This window comes from Miniopterus natalensis, chromosome 5 (genome assembly GCF_054644295.1).
Source record: "Miniopterus natalensis isolate mMinNat1 chromosome 5, mMinNat1.hap1, whole genome shotgun sequence".
Lineage (NCBI taxonomy): Eukaryota > Metazoa > Chordata > Mammalia > Chiroptera > Miniopteridae > Miniopterus > Miniopterus natalensis.
In genome coordinates this window covers 49,271,575-49,285,149 of record NC_142085.1, presented here as the reverse complement: position 1 = coordinate 49,285,149, position 13,575 = coordinate 49,271,575, and the positions used below count along the sequence as shown (strand labels likewise).

General features: G+C 42.0%; 1 protein-coding gene across 3 annotated transcripts in view; it reads right to left on the bottom strand.

Annotated features, from left to right (window-relative positions):
* The window catches only part of KLHL32 (kelch like family member 32), a 124,129-nt gene that overhangs the window by 71,576 nt on the left and 38,978 nt on the right, over positions 1-13,575 (bottom strand). For all 3 annotated transcript variants that reach the window (XM_016220231.2, XM_087817522.1, XM_087817521.1), the window contains exon 4: positions 4,479-4,577. In XM_016220231.2, coding sequence (XP_016075717.1) covers positions 4,479-4,577 — 99 coding nt within the window. The remainder of the gene's footprint in view (positions 1-4,478; positions 4,578-13,575) is intronic.

The following is a 13,575-nucleotide window of genomic DNA, read 5'->3' as shown; positions in this document are numbered from 1 at the left end:
GTGGTACAAAATGTACAAACTTTTTTTAAAAGCTAACTACAAATGTGTGAGCAAATCCTGTGTCTTCTACTGCGTCACTTTTAGGGGATATGTCACCAAGTCCAGTGGTCAGTACCCCTGGACATACTGCACTATGCATCAGCAGAGGAAGGTGTGTGTGTGACGTTTTCCCTACTCCTGCCCCTTGAACTATCTAGAGGAGGTGACTGAAAGCCTCTGCCTGTCACTGAGGATCCTCACTACCTAGTCTTCTCCCCTGATGGCAGGTATCACCATGAAAGGAAGGCCTCAGGGTCCAGAACACAGCCGGGTAGGAAAGGCACTAGGCTGGAGAGAAACAGGCCTGGACTTGGAGACTAGGCTAAAGGTTTTTGTAGGTGAAATGATGAGTTTAAATGGTGATCAGGGGAGCTAGTGGAGATTTCCAGACTGGATCAACATCCTAGTTCTGAATTTCAGTTTCTCCATCTGCAAAAGGAAAACAACACTGACTGTCTTAAGGGACTACTTGGCAGAGGGCAAACAGGGATCCTTCTGCAAAACATGCAGTATGAAAGGGTCCTCCATGAACGCTGGTTCCCTTCCCTGGGAAAGATAACAATGGCTCTGGGGAATGTGTTTGGCATGGACAGAGGCTAGAAACAAGCAGACTCCTAGGAGGAGATCATGAACTATCATACCCTAGAACCAACAACGGTGAGAGTCTAAAGAAAGGGAAGAACATTACCGATGGAGGGAAGGATCAGGTCTGAGATATTTGGGACGTGGAATCAACCCAACTTAGTAACTTATCGGATACAGTAGTGAGGAGCCTAACACTATGTCCAAACTCCTAGACAACTAGTGGATAGATGGGACCATCAACAGAGAAAAGGGCACCTTTTCTCACAGTAATTTTGAATCGCCTGTATGATGTTTAGGTGGAGATGTTCAGCAGCTAATAAAAAAGGCTAGGAAAAACCAGAGTTTGGGAAACAATCCAGACTCAAGAAGTTCATAATGTTCACCTGAGGGATTCAGTAGACCAGTGGACACACTGACACCTCTACACCTGTAGCCATCACTCCTGAGATGTCTGCAGAGGTCCCATTATTAGATTTGAAACAGTGAGTGGCATATGTGGAAACCGTACTCTGCAAAGCAAGGAAATCCATGCATTTTGCGGGGCCCATTTTAAAGACAATAGTTGCTGTTTAATGAATTGGTGCATCCTTCTGATGAAATTTTTGAAAGAGCACAGTGGACAAGGAAGGGGTGCAGCAGGAGGAACAGAGAAAGGAGCACCCACATTTCATTTGGGACTGGATCTCAGACAGCAGGTAAAAGTCGGACAGGTCATGCTTATTAACGTACTAACAGGACAGTCTCCATAGCACTGTCCTATGAAATTTCCCTGCAAAGTGGGTGGGAGAGGACACAAACCTGAGGAGTTGCTTGCAAATCCCTTACCTTGGGGTCATGGGCTATTGTAGCCACTGCTCACCCTCACTCCCACCCTCATCAGTCAGCATCATTTTCACTGCTGGTCTCCCCGTTTATTCCACAAGCATGCGCTGAGGACCTGTGTGTCCTCAATGACAGACCCTGGGAGAGGGCCTGGGGACTAAAAATGAGTAAGGTGAAGGCCTTACAAGCTGGGAGGCTAATTCAATGGCTGTCTTCACTGACACAGCGGGGATCTCCTTCTGTAGCTCAGAGTCCCTGCCCTCAGTAACCTTCCAGAGGTTGAAACAGGAGCCCACAGTGTCGTCAAGGTGTCCCCTCCCTTTGCTGGGGGGAGCAGCATCCATGCATGTGCAGAACAGCTTCAGGCCAAGGCAACTGCTGAAGCTGGGAGGCTCAGGGAGACTCAGGGGCGAGGGATGGTTCACTAAGTATCAAACAAGGGGTTGTCCCTGCACATGCTTTTTATTTATTTTTATTTTTTATTTTTTAAATCTATCTTTATTGATTTCAGAGAGAGGAAGGGAGAGGGAGAGAGAGAGAGAGATAGAAACATCAGTGATGAGAGAGTCACTGATCCACTGCCTCCTGCATGCCCCAGGCTGGGGATTGAGCCCACAACCCGGGCATGAGCCCCGACCCGGAATGGAACCCCGATCTCTTGGATCGCAGGTCGGCGCTCAGCTGCTGAGCCACGCCGGCCGGGCTGGACGTGCTTTTTAAGTGAACCCTGGAGGACAACAGGAGGTGTCAGAGCAGGGGTCTACCCTTCACACCTCTGGAAGAAAACCAAAGAAATGATGGCAATTGGGTAACAACAAAACAGCACCAGACACTTTAGTGAGGAGAATGGCTTCACAAACTCCTAGCTGGACAAAATACTAAGCAAGAATGGAGAATATATGAGTCTTGATTGATGGACACAATTTCTAAGTACATTTTAAGCACTGAAGATTTTTCATTTTAACAAAAATATTTTTATACTCAATAAAATGGTTCTATATGAAATAAAAAATCAGTTAAATAATAATACCAAAAAATGTAAATAAGTATTGTTATAAGCCTGTGTCAAAATATAAAAGCAGACTGACCCAGTCTGGTAATTTTATAATCCCCAAGAAAAGACAAGATATATATTTTTAAAGACTAGCATAATGAAGGTTTCTACATACATATAGTTTTAGTTCTCTCACAAAGTTCTTTCCACACATTGGACACGTTGCAATAATCACAGATAAAATGGAAAAATTAAGTTACACACGAAAACATACCGGTGAAAAGAACATGAAAATTTCAACCACTGCTCAAGCAGAGTGATAACAAATGCAGTGTCCACAAAATATATCTGTATGCAAGCTACATGTTTCCCTCAGCAAAATAATGAATTGCAAGACTTAAATTCCAAGTCACTTATTTCAACAAATTCATCTGATGGGGTAGGGAAAATATTCATAAACTTCTAATGTTCACCTGGAATTCTCATTTATAGAAAATTATAGATAGAGGTAAACACACACACCTGTATATGCCCACTATTTAGACATGCGTCATGATAAGTAGCAATAACCAAATTTTTGTCAACACGTATCATTGATTATGCCTATCATGGAAAAAGTGAGTCAGGTAATGATGCTGAAAGCTCGAGTTACAGTATTTGATGTAGAAATGTCAAATAAAAGTAATATCAATTTCACAAGTCAAACACGCTTCTGAAGTCATGTAACCTTTCTGTTCCCGTTTGCTACTTGCAGAAAGGGATTACAAACAGCTCTCCCATACCACCCAACGATAAGGAGGGGAAAAGAAAGGAAAATAAGATAAAAATAGCTACACATTTATTGTTAGATTAAATGTGCTAAGGTGATGAAACTCTCCTACACTGTATCTGAACTGCTCCTTAGTTGATCATGGCTGACATTCCTCACATTGTGACCCTGGGAAGCACTGGTTCCCATTTCCCAAGGTTGCTGAGAATGTGCAGAAACAGACTTCGAAACTACCTAGCGAGTAACAGAAGTCAACAATTAAGGCCATATTTAGAATTAAAGAAAACAATTAGGAAGGAAATAAAATAATTGAGCAGGAAACAAATAGATTTTTTTCTATTTACTAATCTCATGTCATATGCACAAGGACAGTAGAATTAAATTGGGTAGATTTATCATTTTAAAATTTATCTTCACTGTTGTTACAATTCTGTAATAAGTGGAAGCCAAAGTCATACAAGTCGAAGAAATGGGAGGATCCCAGTATAGGGAATTAGTACTTAACTCTCTGTAAAATAAAGAGTCTCATGGCCATACTATCTGCCTAAGAAGGCCCCTATCTTCCTACTCAGCCAAAGGGTTTTCATCCAAGAAGAAAAAATGGTCTTTGGAATGAGAAAGGCCTACCACTCACCAGCCATGTCACCCTGGGCAACCTGGGTACATTTCAAGTCTCTGATCTTTAGCCTATAAAAATGTGCAAAGTTGTTGAGGACAGTCGGTGAAACATCTGTGAACTCACACTAGTTTTTTCTCCCTCCTCCTCACAGAGCCATCCTGATCACCCCAGCAAATCAGGGGAATAATGCACAGATCACTCATTATTTTCCCAGCATTTACTGGCTGCGAAGTTCATGTGCTAATTAATTATATGTGACTTTGTGATGTATTAGCTCCTATTACTGATATCTTAAAGGGACTACCCAACTTTCTGTGCTTTGTGGTTATTTTGTTGTGGAAACCAGACAACACTGCTTCAAATCAAGATTCATCCCAGCATCTTTTCTCAGGCCCCAGCAATGTGTGTGGCTGAGTTACTCTATTGCCCAAGGGTTGTGGGGTCCTGCAATGGACACGGAGGGTGGGGGCCATGAGCTAGGACATGAGAGCTGCAGCTGGCCTCTAGGAGCCTCTCAGCTCGTGTCTGGGAGAAGGACAGGCCACATCTACCCGGCTTCCATTTTACCTGTCGCTGGGCTCCAGTTGGTGGGTACAGCTTGTAACCGCAGGAGTGTGAAGGGCTCATCAGCAGGATGCAAGCTCACATACCTGGATGAGATAGTGCGAACATAAATTGAGAAGCTCCAACAGCTGCAGATGACTGCCAGCTGCTAACACGTCCTGGATCACGCCTGGCTCCAACAAAATCTGTTTTTTAATAAAAAGGAAACTATCAGTTACTTAAAAATTAATACTTGTTTAACATGAAAATATATTGCTATATTTAAATTGCCGCTTAACATGCTATATCTTATTAATGAGCTGTGGCCCTCACTAACAGCTGATTTCTCATTTTAATACTCATTTCCTGTGTATAAGGCTCTGCATTTAACAACTTATTTTTATTTATATATAGTTATGTTTTTATTGATTTCAGAGAGAGGAAGGGAGAGGAGAAGAGAGAGAGAAACATCAATAATGAGAGAGAATCATCAATCGGCTGCCTCCTGCATGGCCCCTACTGGGGATTGAGCCCGAAACCTGGGCATGTATCCTGACAAGGAATCAAACCATGACCTCCTGGTTCATAGGTCAACACTCAAATACTGAGCCACACCAGCCGGGCTAACAACATATTTTTGTAGGAGGATATAAACATTTGCAAAGAGTAATATAATAGTTTTAAAATTCACTTGTGATGTATGTAATCTCATAACATTCAAAAACAAATTTTAGTTTTTCAAAGTATATTTCAGAATTTTATATCAGTACAGTTAATAGGTATTTCAGGGAAAGGGGCTTATGTTTCTCCTTGCAATATGAGACTAGAGGTGGATATTATTCCATTTTACTTCTAAGTCCAACAATAGAAAATTTCAACCACACACTTTCTTTTTTCTTTCTCAATCTCAGATTCTCTAATCCTTTCTGTTTCAAATGCAAGATGCAGAAATAGTATCTTCACAACACGAAGGCATCACAGACAAGTAAAACTTCCCAAATATACTGGTGATATCAATTCTTCATTATTTTCTGGTTAACTCCAACTTCGTGCTGCTGAACAGGGCTGGAGAAAAACCCACAGTCACGTTCACTAAATTCATTTTACATGAATGACTGACAGACACAAGGAGGCCTTAGTGCCGCTCCTGGAATCTTAACTCATTTCCCATTTCCCCAGCCCGGTCGTTCCCAAAGTGGAGTCTCTGGACCAGCAGCATCAGCATCACCTGGGAACTTGGGAGAACTGCCTCAGAAACTTTGAGGGGGAGGCCCAGCAACTGGTGTTTTACCAAGCCCCCTGGTGGTTCTGAAACACTGATGTGGTCCATTCACTCCCACGCTGCTACTTCTCATGTGCACCCCTCCCCCCATCGTCTTCTCCTTGCTCTAACCTCCGATCTTCCAAAGGCTCTCTGCCAAATCCACCGGCCACCTACCCATCTCCGCATCAGCACGTCTTGCTTTCCTCAACACTGCTTGTGCACGAGATCCCAAACCCTTCTGCTGGCAATTATCCCCTCTTGTTCCTGCATCATTATCTGTTCTTTCTACTGGTGGTAATTCCCCATCAGCATACAAATAGGCAGTGACAGCTTTTATCTTAAGAAATGAAAACCCCTTCCCTTGATTCCATAGCTCCCTCCATGCTCCCCTTCATGACCAAGTCCCTCAGGAAGGGTGTCTGTATAAAACACCTATATTTGCCGCTATTTGTTCTACTGTGTTCTCTCTCGAACACACCCCTGTTGAGTTTTGCTCACCTGTTCCTCTAAAAATGCTCTTGGTCGAGGTCACCAGTGACCTCCAAATCCAATGGGCAAATCCAATGGACACTGCTCAATAATTAGTCTTATTCGAGCCAGCAGCAGTTAGCAAAGTTGATCGCTCTCCTAGAATGATTTCTTCCCTTGCTTCTGGCACAGCGCTCCGTCTGCTGGTTTCTTGTACTTCACTAACCGCTCCCTCTCCTCCTTCCCAACCCATAAGCTTTGGAGATGCCCAGAGCTCAGTTCCCAAATCTCTTTTTTCCTCTCTCCATTCACTGTGGATGAGTCATGTAACCCCACGGCTTTAAAACTATCTATATGCCGATTATACTTGTTTGTTTCTTCAGCCCCACCTCACCCTTGAACTCCACACCATTCTGTCCATTGCCTATGCCATATCGCCACCAGAAAGTCTAACAGGCAGCTCAAACTGAATGCGCCCCATTCTGAACTCTGATCCTCTCCACCGACCATCAAACCTGCTCCTCTCCCAACCCTACCATCTCAGCAAAGAGCAACTCTCAGTTATTTAGGCTAAAACCCCAGAGTGATTCTCAGCCCCTCTTGTTTTCCTCACATCTCATATCCGATCCACCAGCCACTCCTGGTGACGCTATCTTCAAAGCAGTTCCAGAGTCCAACCGCCACTCAGTACCACTTCCATCCGTATCACTCTGGTCCAATCCACTGTCTTCCTAGACGTAATATAATAGCCCCCTAACTATTGAACTGTTTCTCTTTTGCCCCCGCACACTGTTTTTAACATCAGTCAAACTCGTCCTTTAAAACACAAATAAAATCATGTCACTCCTTTACTCAAAACTCTCAAATGGCTTTTTATCTCATTGAAGAAAACCCCAATTCTTCACTGTAACATAAAAGGTTCTTTGAATACACTGAGGACCCTAGTGTTTCCAACTAGCTGCTTTCTCTGCATGGATCACTCTTTCTCAAGACACCAGCATGGCTCACCCCCTCCTGTCCTTCAGTCCTCTGCTCAAATATCGTCTTACCTGGGGGCCCTCTCTGACCACCCTATGTAAAACAGTGTCCCACGCGCCAGCACTCCTCATTCCCTATGTCCTTACTCATAGCACTTACCACCTCTCAACATGGCACATATTTGTCTATTGATTATTTTATCTTTCTCCACTCAAAGGATATAAGATCCAGAACAAGGAGTTAATCTATTTTGTATCCCCAGTGCTCAGAGCAATGCCTAACACTCAGCTTTCACTTAGTCTTGGTGAATTTATTTTATAATAGATCATCGATAAATCAATTTATTTCTAAGTATATTTTAAAATTCAGAATTAATTTTTAATTTAAATTGAAAAAATATATATCTTTATTGATTTCAGAGAGAGGAAGGGAGAGGGAGAGAGAGAGATGGAAACATCAATGATGAGAGTCACTGATCGGCTGCCTCCTGCACGCCCCCGACTGGGGATCAAGCCTGCAACCCGGGCATGTGCCCTGACCCAGAATCAAACCCCGATTGCCTGGATCTTAGGTCGACGCTCCACCGCTGAGCCACGCCCAGCCCGGCTAATTTAACTTTTAATTAATCTTTTGGTTAGATTAATCTAACAGAAGAGAAAAGAAGGACTATAAATTATATTTCTGAAGTACTTAAAGAAGTGAAAAAGTTAAGCACATGTGGCAAAAATACCCACACTCCTCTTATTCTGAAAAGTCTCTATAGCTCCTTTTCCTTCTAGTCAGAAGGAAAACCTGCATTTCCCCAACTCCTCAAGGAGAGAGGCTGTGACTGACATTCAGGAAATGAGTGCCGCTCCCATCACAGGTGCAAGAATGTGGTGTATTCTTGCAGAAGAGGCATGGCCTAAGGCACAGAATGGGGAATAGAGAGATTAGAAAGGTTGGTCTCAGCCTTTAAATCCTGTCAGCTGCGCTTATCTTACACAACTGGCTTTCAGGATAACCTCCTAGGCTCCGTAATGCCAAACACAAAGACAGATATCACAGGGAGACAAGATGAATATTCCGCAGCACATGTAACACGTCCAGCGGGCTCCCTTGGAGAAACCCTGCCATGAAAATCCCATGCCTGGATGGTTTCTGTCTTTGTTTCTTGTTTCACTGTGCTGGAGTTTGTGTTTTCTTCTCATTATAACACAAGTTTTTCTAAAAGATGCTTTAGCACAGAAAACCCCTAAGTGCTTTCAAAGGGTGCACTTTGAACCCCCCCCCAAAAAAAAACCCTACCAGGAAAGCCGGGTCTCACTTATGGAAACAGAACCAGCATTTGCAAGCCCCATATGCGCTCGAGTCTTTTCAATTCAGCTTTGTTGATCTTCTCCAGAGAATGTGTGTTTGGGAAGGAATACAAAAGCTCACCATCCTCACAATTTACAGCAAATTATCAAAGTTTTGAATTTATAAACCACCAAGTAAATTAAATACAACAGTTTAAATAACTGTTAAATCAACACATATTCAAGACACATAAAACCCTTTGCATAAAGTTCTTCAGGAGACTTCTACAGACAGAATGTGAACCATAAAATCTAGCTATGAGAAGCTGCCATCAATGTAGTTTTTGTTTCAAAGCCATTACACTAAGGATTTTTTTATCCACAAGGTGGCGCCTAGGTTAAGCAAAAGGATTTTCTGTATTATTCATGGACTGCACCTCTACAACAGACACCTTTATTTTATTTTTAGGAAAGAAAAATAAATCAAGTAAGGATAATAAAACATATAAAATCTACTTTCTAAATTTCTCTATCACTTGAGAAATGTTCATAAATATATCTGTTGAAATGCTTGATTTGAGCAATACTGATTAGAATTCAGTAATTCTCCATAAATCAGGTCCCAATATTTGAATGTAGCTCAAACTTTTTGCCCTCATATTCAGAAACTCTCACGATGTGACCCCCCAACCTACTTTTTAAAACTTAATTCCAATCCTGTCACCTATGGTCCCTTTGCTAAAGCCAAGAGCTCACTGCTCTTAACACTCAGGCAATATCTTTTTCTCTACCTTGAATGCCCTCACCTCGCTTCTTCAATATCCATACATCAAAACCCTACCCATTCTTCAAAATTCAACTCTAAGTCCACTTCCTACACAAAACTTTGTAAGATCTTCCCTCTCTGCAACCTCCAGCTGGAATCAATCTCCTGGGGTTACCAACCACCACAAACACTGAACTAGACCCATGGGCTCTAGGTCACCCTGCCTGACTTCAAATCCTGGCTCCTCTACTTGCTGGCCAAATGAGACTGTGAAAATGATCAAATCCTATGTGCCTCAGTGTCTTCATCTGTACAATAAAAATAATACCTCTCTCAAAAGATTGTTTTAAGCACTGAGAAAATGTTATGCATCACTACAGCTGCATATGCCTGTGTGTCAACAAAACGGCTTCAACAAGTATGGGTTTTATTTTCCCCACAAAACTTGGATTAGGCAGCTTGGAGTGCAAACAAACCAGTCTCCTTGTATTTTCCTACTTGGCTAATCTTAGCCTATGGTTTCATGGTAACAAAATAGCTGCCACATCTCTAGACATTGCATCTGCATTCAAAGCAGAAAGAAAAGAGAGGGCAATAAAACAAAAACCATGGGCAGCCAATTCTGTCATTATTTGTCAGAAAACAATAGATTTCCTACAAACACGGCCACAAAAACTTCCATTTCCATTTCATTTGCCAGGTCTAGGTCATGTGGTTAGCCACAGCTATAGAAGAACCTAGGAAATTGAGTTTTTATGGCTCCATGTGCTATTGTCCCAAATCAAATTGGAGTTCTGTATTAAGAAAAAAGAAGAAACGGATATTGTGTAGGCAATCAGAGCGTAGACCATGGCTCTTAGCACAGTCCCTGTTTATGGTAAATCTTCAATAAATGTTATGTATTATGTTTCTTTTTTATGCAGCAAAGTGAATGAGTTATATGCATGTATCTTTCTCATGTTTTACCTATGAGACCTTGATGGCAGGGTCCATCCTATTTCATGTTCATGGCTGTTGAACATCCTGGAAGAGCATCTCTAGAATTATTTACTAAAATTCACAGGCTTGAAAAATACAGTCCCTGAGGGAAATGTTGCAAGATGTCAAAAGCCTTCATAGGGGAGCCTGGTCACATGGTAACCCTCATCAAGGACTGTCTAACTGAAGGTGTTAAATAAAGGAACACAACAGATATTTCAACTAACAGTGGTAATAACATATCCACATAAAGGCAACCATTGGGCTCACTGTTGTATATAATAAATTTGTGATTTCAATTGATTCCTTAAGTTACAAATTTTGTCAGGTGGGTTTCTTCCCAAACACAGTAAGTACGTGTACAAATTTCTAAAAGATCTCAATAGCAAACATTTAAAATTACTAATTTATTTTCAATTCATGAAAAAGCAATCAACTTTTCCATTTATTAGAATATGAAAAAAAGAGAAAACTAGATTTGATTTTCAGAATATCTTAAAGAATGTTAAAAACCACAAAGGTGAAACAAAATTAAAATATCCTAGTAAAAAAAAAAAAGGAAGGTGTAGGAATCACTTTGCGACTCTAATTTTCTTTCACACGTTTACACAGGGTCGTTGGGTTCAGCTGAGATTCCTAAGGTTACAGGCAGGTTGCAGAAGCACGGCCTTCTCTAAGATGCCAGGAAGAAGACTTGGAATAGATGAGACTCTAACATTACATTACCAAGAAAACTACAAGTTGTCTTGTAAAAATTTTGTTTATTATCATTAATGCAATTTAGGGGATTTTCCAGTCTAGACACTGCCGTTGAAACCAGTCCTTCCTTTCCTATTTTAGGACATGGGGAAGGATGATGGATGAAATACTCTAGCTCAGTGCTTGAGTAGAGAGAGAAGAAAGAAGTGAAATGAAATTATTAGCTGGGGTATGATTAATGCTAAGATAGCAGTCGCGACGGGGTGCTGTCAGAGCACTTGTCTGGGTATGCCTCATTTCACTGAAGTTACAAAATAATTCTTCATATGAAAAAACTGGGTTCCTTCGCATTGTACGAGTAAGCCCTACTTTTTTTGGTTCCTTCCCCATTAACATGATTTTGGCATTTTGAAGCTCTGAGGTTAATAGTTCTGTCAGCTAGTCATTTCCAACATAGTTTTCTTCATTATGTTTAAATTAACAAGATATATTATTTAGCAAAATGTAAAGATAAATTATATATACTTATATCACCTTAAAAAATGGCCTCGTTTGAGAAAACAGAACAAATTTTTGATATTTAACTCTTAAGAAAAAGAAGCAGTTCCAGCAATTAAATATAATGAAACATGATGGTCATTACAGGTTTTTTTTAAAAAGCCAAATTAATTATTAAGACTTACTTTTATAACTAGTGCTCTTTCAAGTGTGAGGAACATGAGCAGTTTCATCCCATAGAGCTTTACTAATGAGGCCTGGGCTTCTCCACCCAGAGCTAGCTGCTTACAGTGCTCGCATGACCAAAGGAGAAGGACACATTACTTTAAGATACTGACAGCCAAAGATGGAAGGTCTCTGAAAGAATGAAGAGGGCTGAGGCCACTGTTCATTTATAGTTGGCCACTATTGTGCTACTAATGAGTGTTACAGCAGAGACAGAAGCAAAGAGCCAAACGGAATGATTCCAGCGCCGGACAAGCCATGCTGAGAGCAGTGGACACAGGATTCTGTAGGAGCTGGGGATGCTTCATTTCATGGGAGGAAGCTGTGAAATAATTCTTCATATGAAAAATATACCATTAATATCCAAGTCCATGTTCATTTGGGGAATTCCTTGCACTTGCTTTATAAGGAATGGAGGTAAAAGTCCACTATGGGAACTTGGGCAAGTCACTGACATGCTTGTTTTTAGCATCATGGTGTGAAATGGATGTCTACTACCTTCTTCCACAGTCTACATGAGAATAAAATGAGATAGCCCAGGTGAATTCTTAGAGTAAGTCTGGCATGTTTTATAGGGTAAAAAAAAAAAAAAATGTAGCTGCTATTATGATTACTGTTATTGCATTTCACAATGGGCCTGTGAGCCACTGTGAGTACATTTTTTTGTGAAGGATGGGGCCTCTCATAGGTCTGTGCCTAGATTCATTCATTTATTTTTTTGCATGAGGATGTTCAGTTGTTCCAGCACCATTTGTTGAAACGACTATCTTTGCTCCATTGTGCAGACTTTATTCCTTTGTCAAAGATCAGATGACAAAATTTATGTGGGTCTATTTCTGAGCTCTCTGTGCTGCTCCACTGATGTGCTGTCTACTCTTTCAACAATACCTCGCTGTCTTGATTACTGCTGCTCTGTAGTAAGTCTCGAAGTCAAGAAATGTCCGTCCTTTGACTTTGCTGTTCTCCTTCAATACTGTGTTGGCTACTCTAGGTCTTGCCTCTCCATTTAAACTTTAGGATCAGTTTCTTGATGTCCACAAAATAACTTACTGGGGTTATGACTGGGGCCACAGTAACCAAATTGGAAAGAACTTAACAATATTGAGTCTTCCCACCCATGAATGCGAAATATTTCTCCATTTATTTAGTTTTTCTTTGATTTCTTCCTCCGGAGTTTAATGATTTTCCTCACTTAGGTCTTATTCCTAAGTAATTCATTTTTTAGGCGTCAATGTCTAAGTGTGAATTTTACTTTTTCAAGTATTAGGGGAAAACCCAAAAGATAAATAAATACGTTGTGCTATGTGAAAAAAATGAAATTCAAAGTTTAGTTTCCAGGAATAAAGTTTCCCTGGAACACAGCCATGCTCACTCACTCACATTTTGTGTCTGGATGTTTCCTGTTGCAACACCAGGGCTGAGTAGGTGTGACGGAGCTTTATATGGTCGAAATCACCTATTACCTGGCCCCGCACACACAGAGGCTGCTGCCCCTGGTCGGCAGGGGGTGGGAGTCAGTAGCGTAAGACTGAGCCAAATGACATGGGTCTGGATGGCACTGCCACAGCAGCTCGTCAGGCTGAACAGGAGGGTGCAGGCACCAGGGGAATTCGGGACCTGTGGAGGGGGCAAGACAAGGCACCTGGGAGGGAGCGATGGGCAGGGAGCTGGGGGGCACGGAACCGGAGCCCACCCCTGCGGAGAGGCAGGGCGGCGGGGCTGGCCGCCGCCGAGGGGTCCCGATGGCCTTATTTAGCTGGTTCAGCAACATCTGGGACAGCCAAGAACTAGTTTCAGGGCAACGCTGAAGATGGAAGTCTCCAGGCTTGATGAGCGGAAAAGTGTGTGGGAAAACGAAGAAAACTGAGAACATTTATGCAGCTCTTTTCGTGAGTTCTGCTGGGGAGGGAAGCAGAGAGGAACAGAAGAGCGAGAAAAGGACTGTGACAGGTAAGCAACAGGGACGTTGACACGCTGGCAGGGATGCCCAGGAGAGAGGGAGAAGCGGACGAGGGAAGGGACAGAAACAAGAATGGCAGGAGTGACGGCTC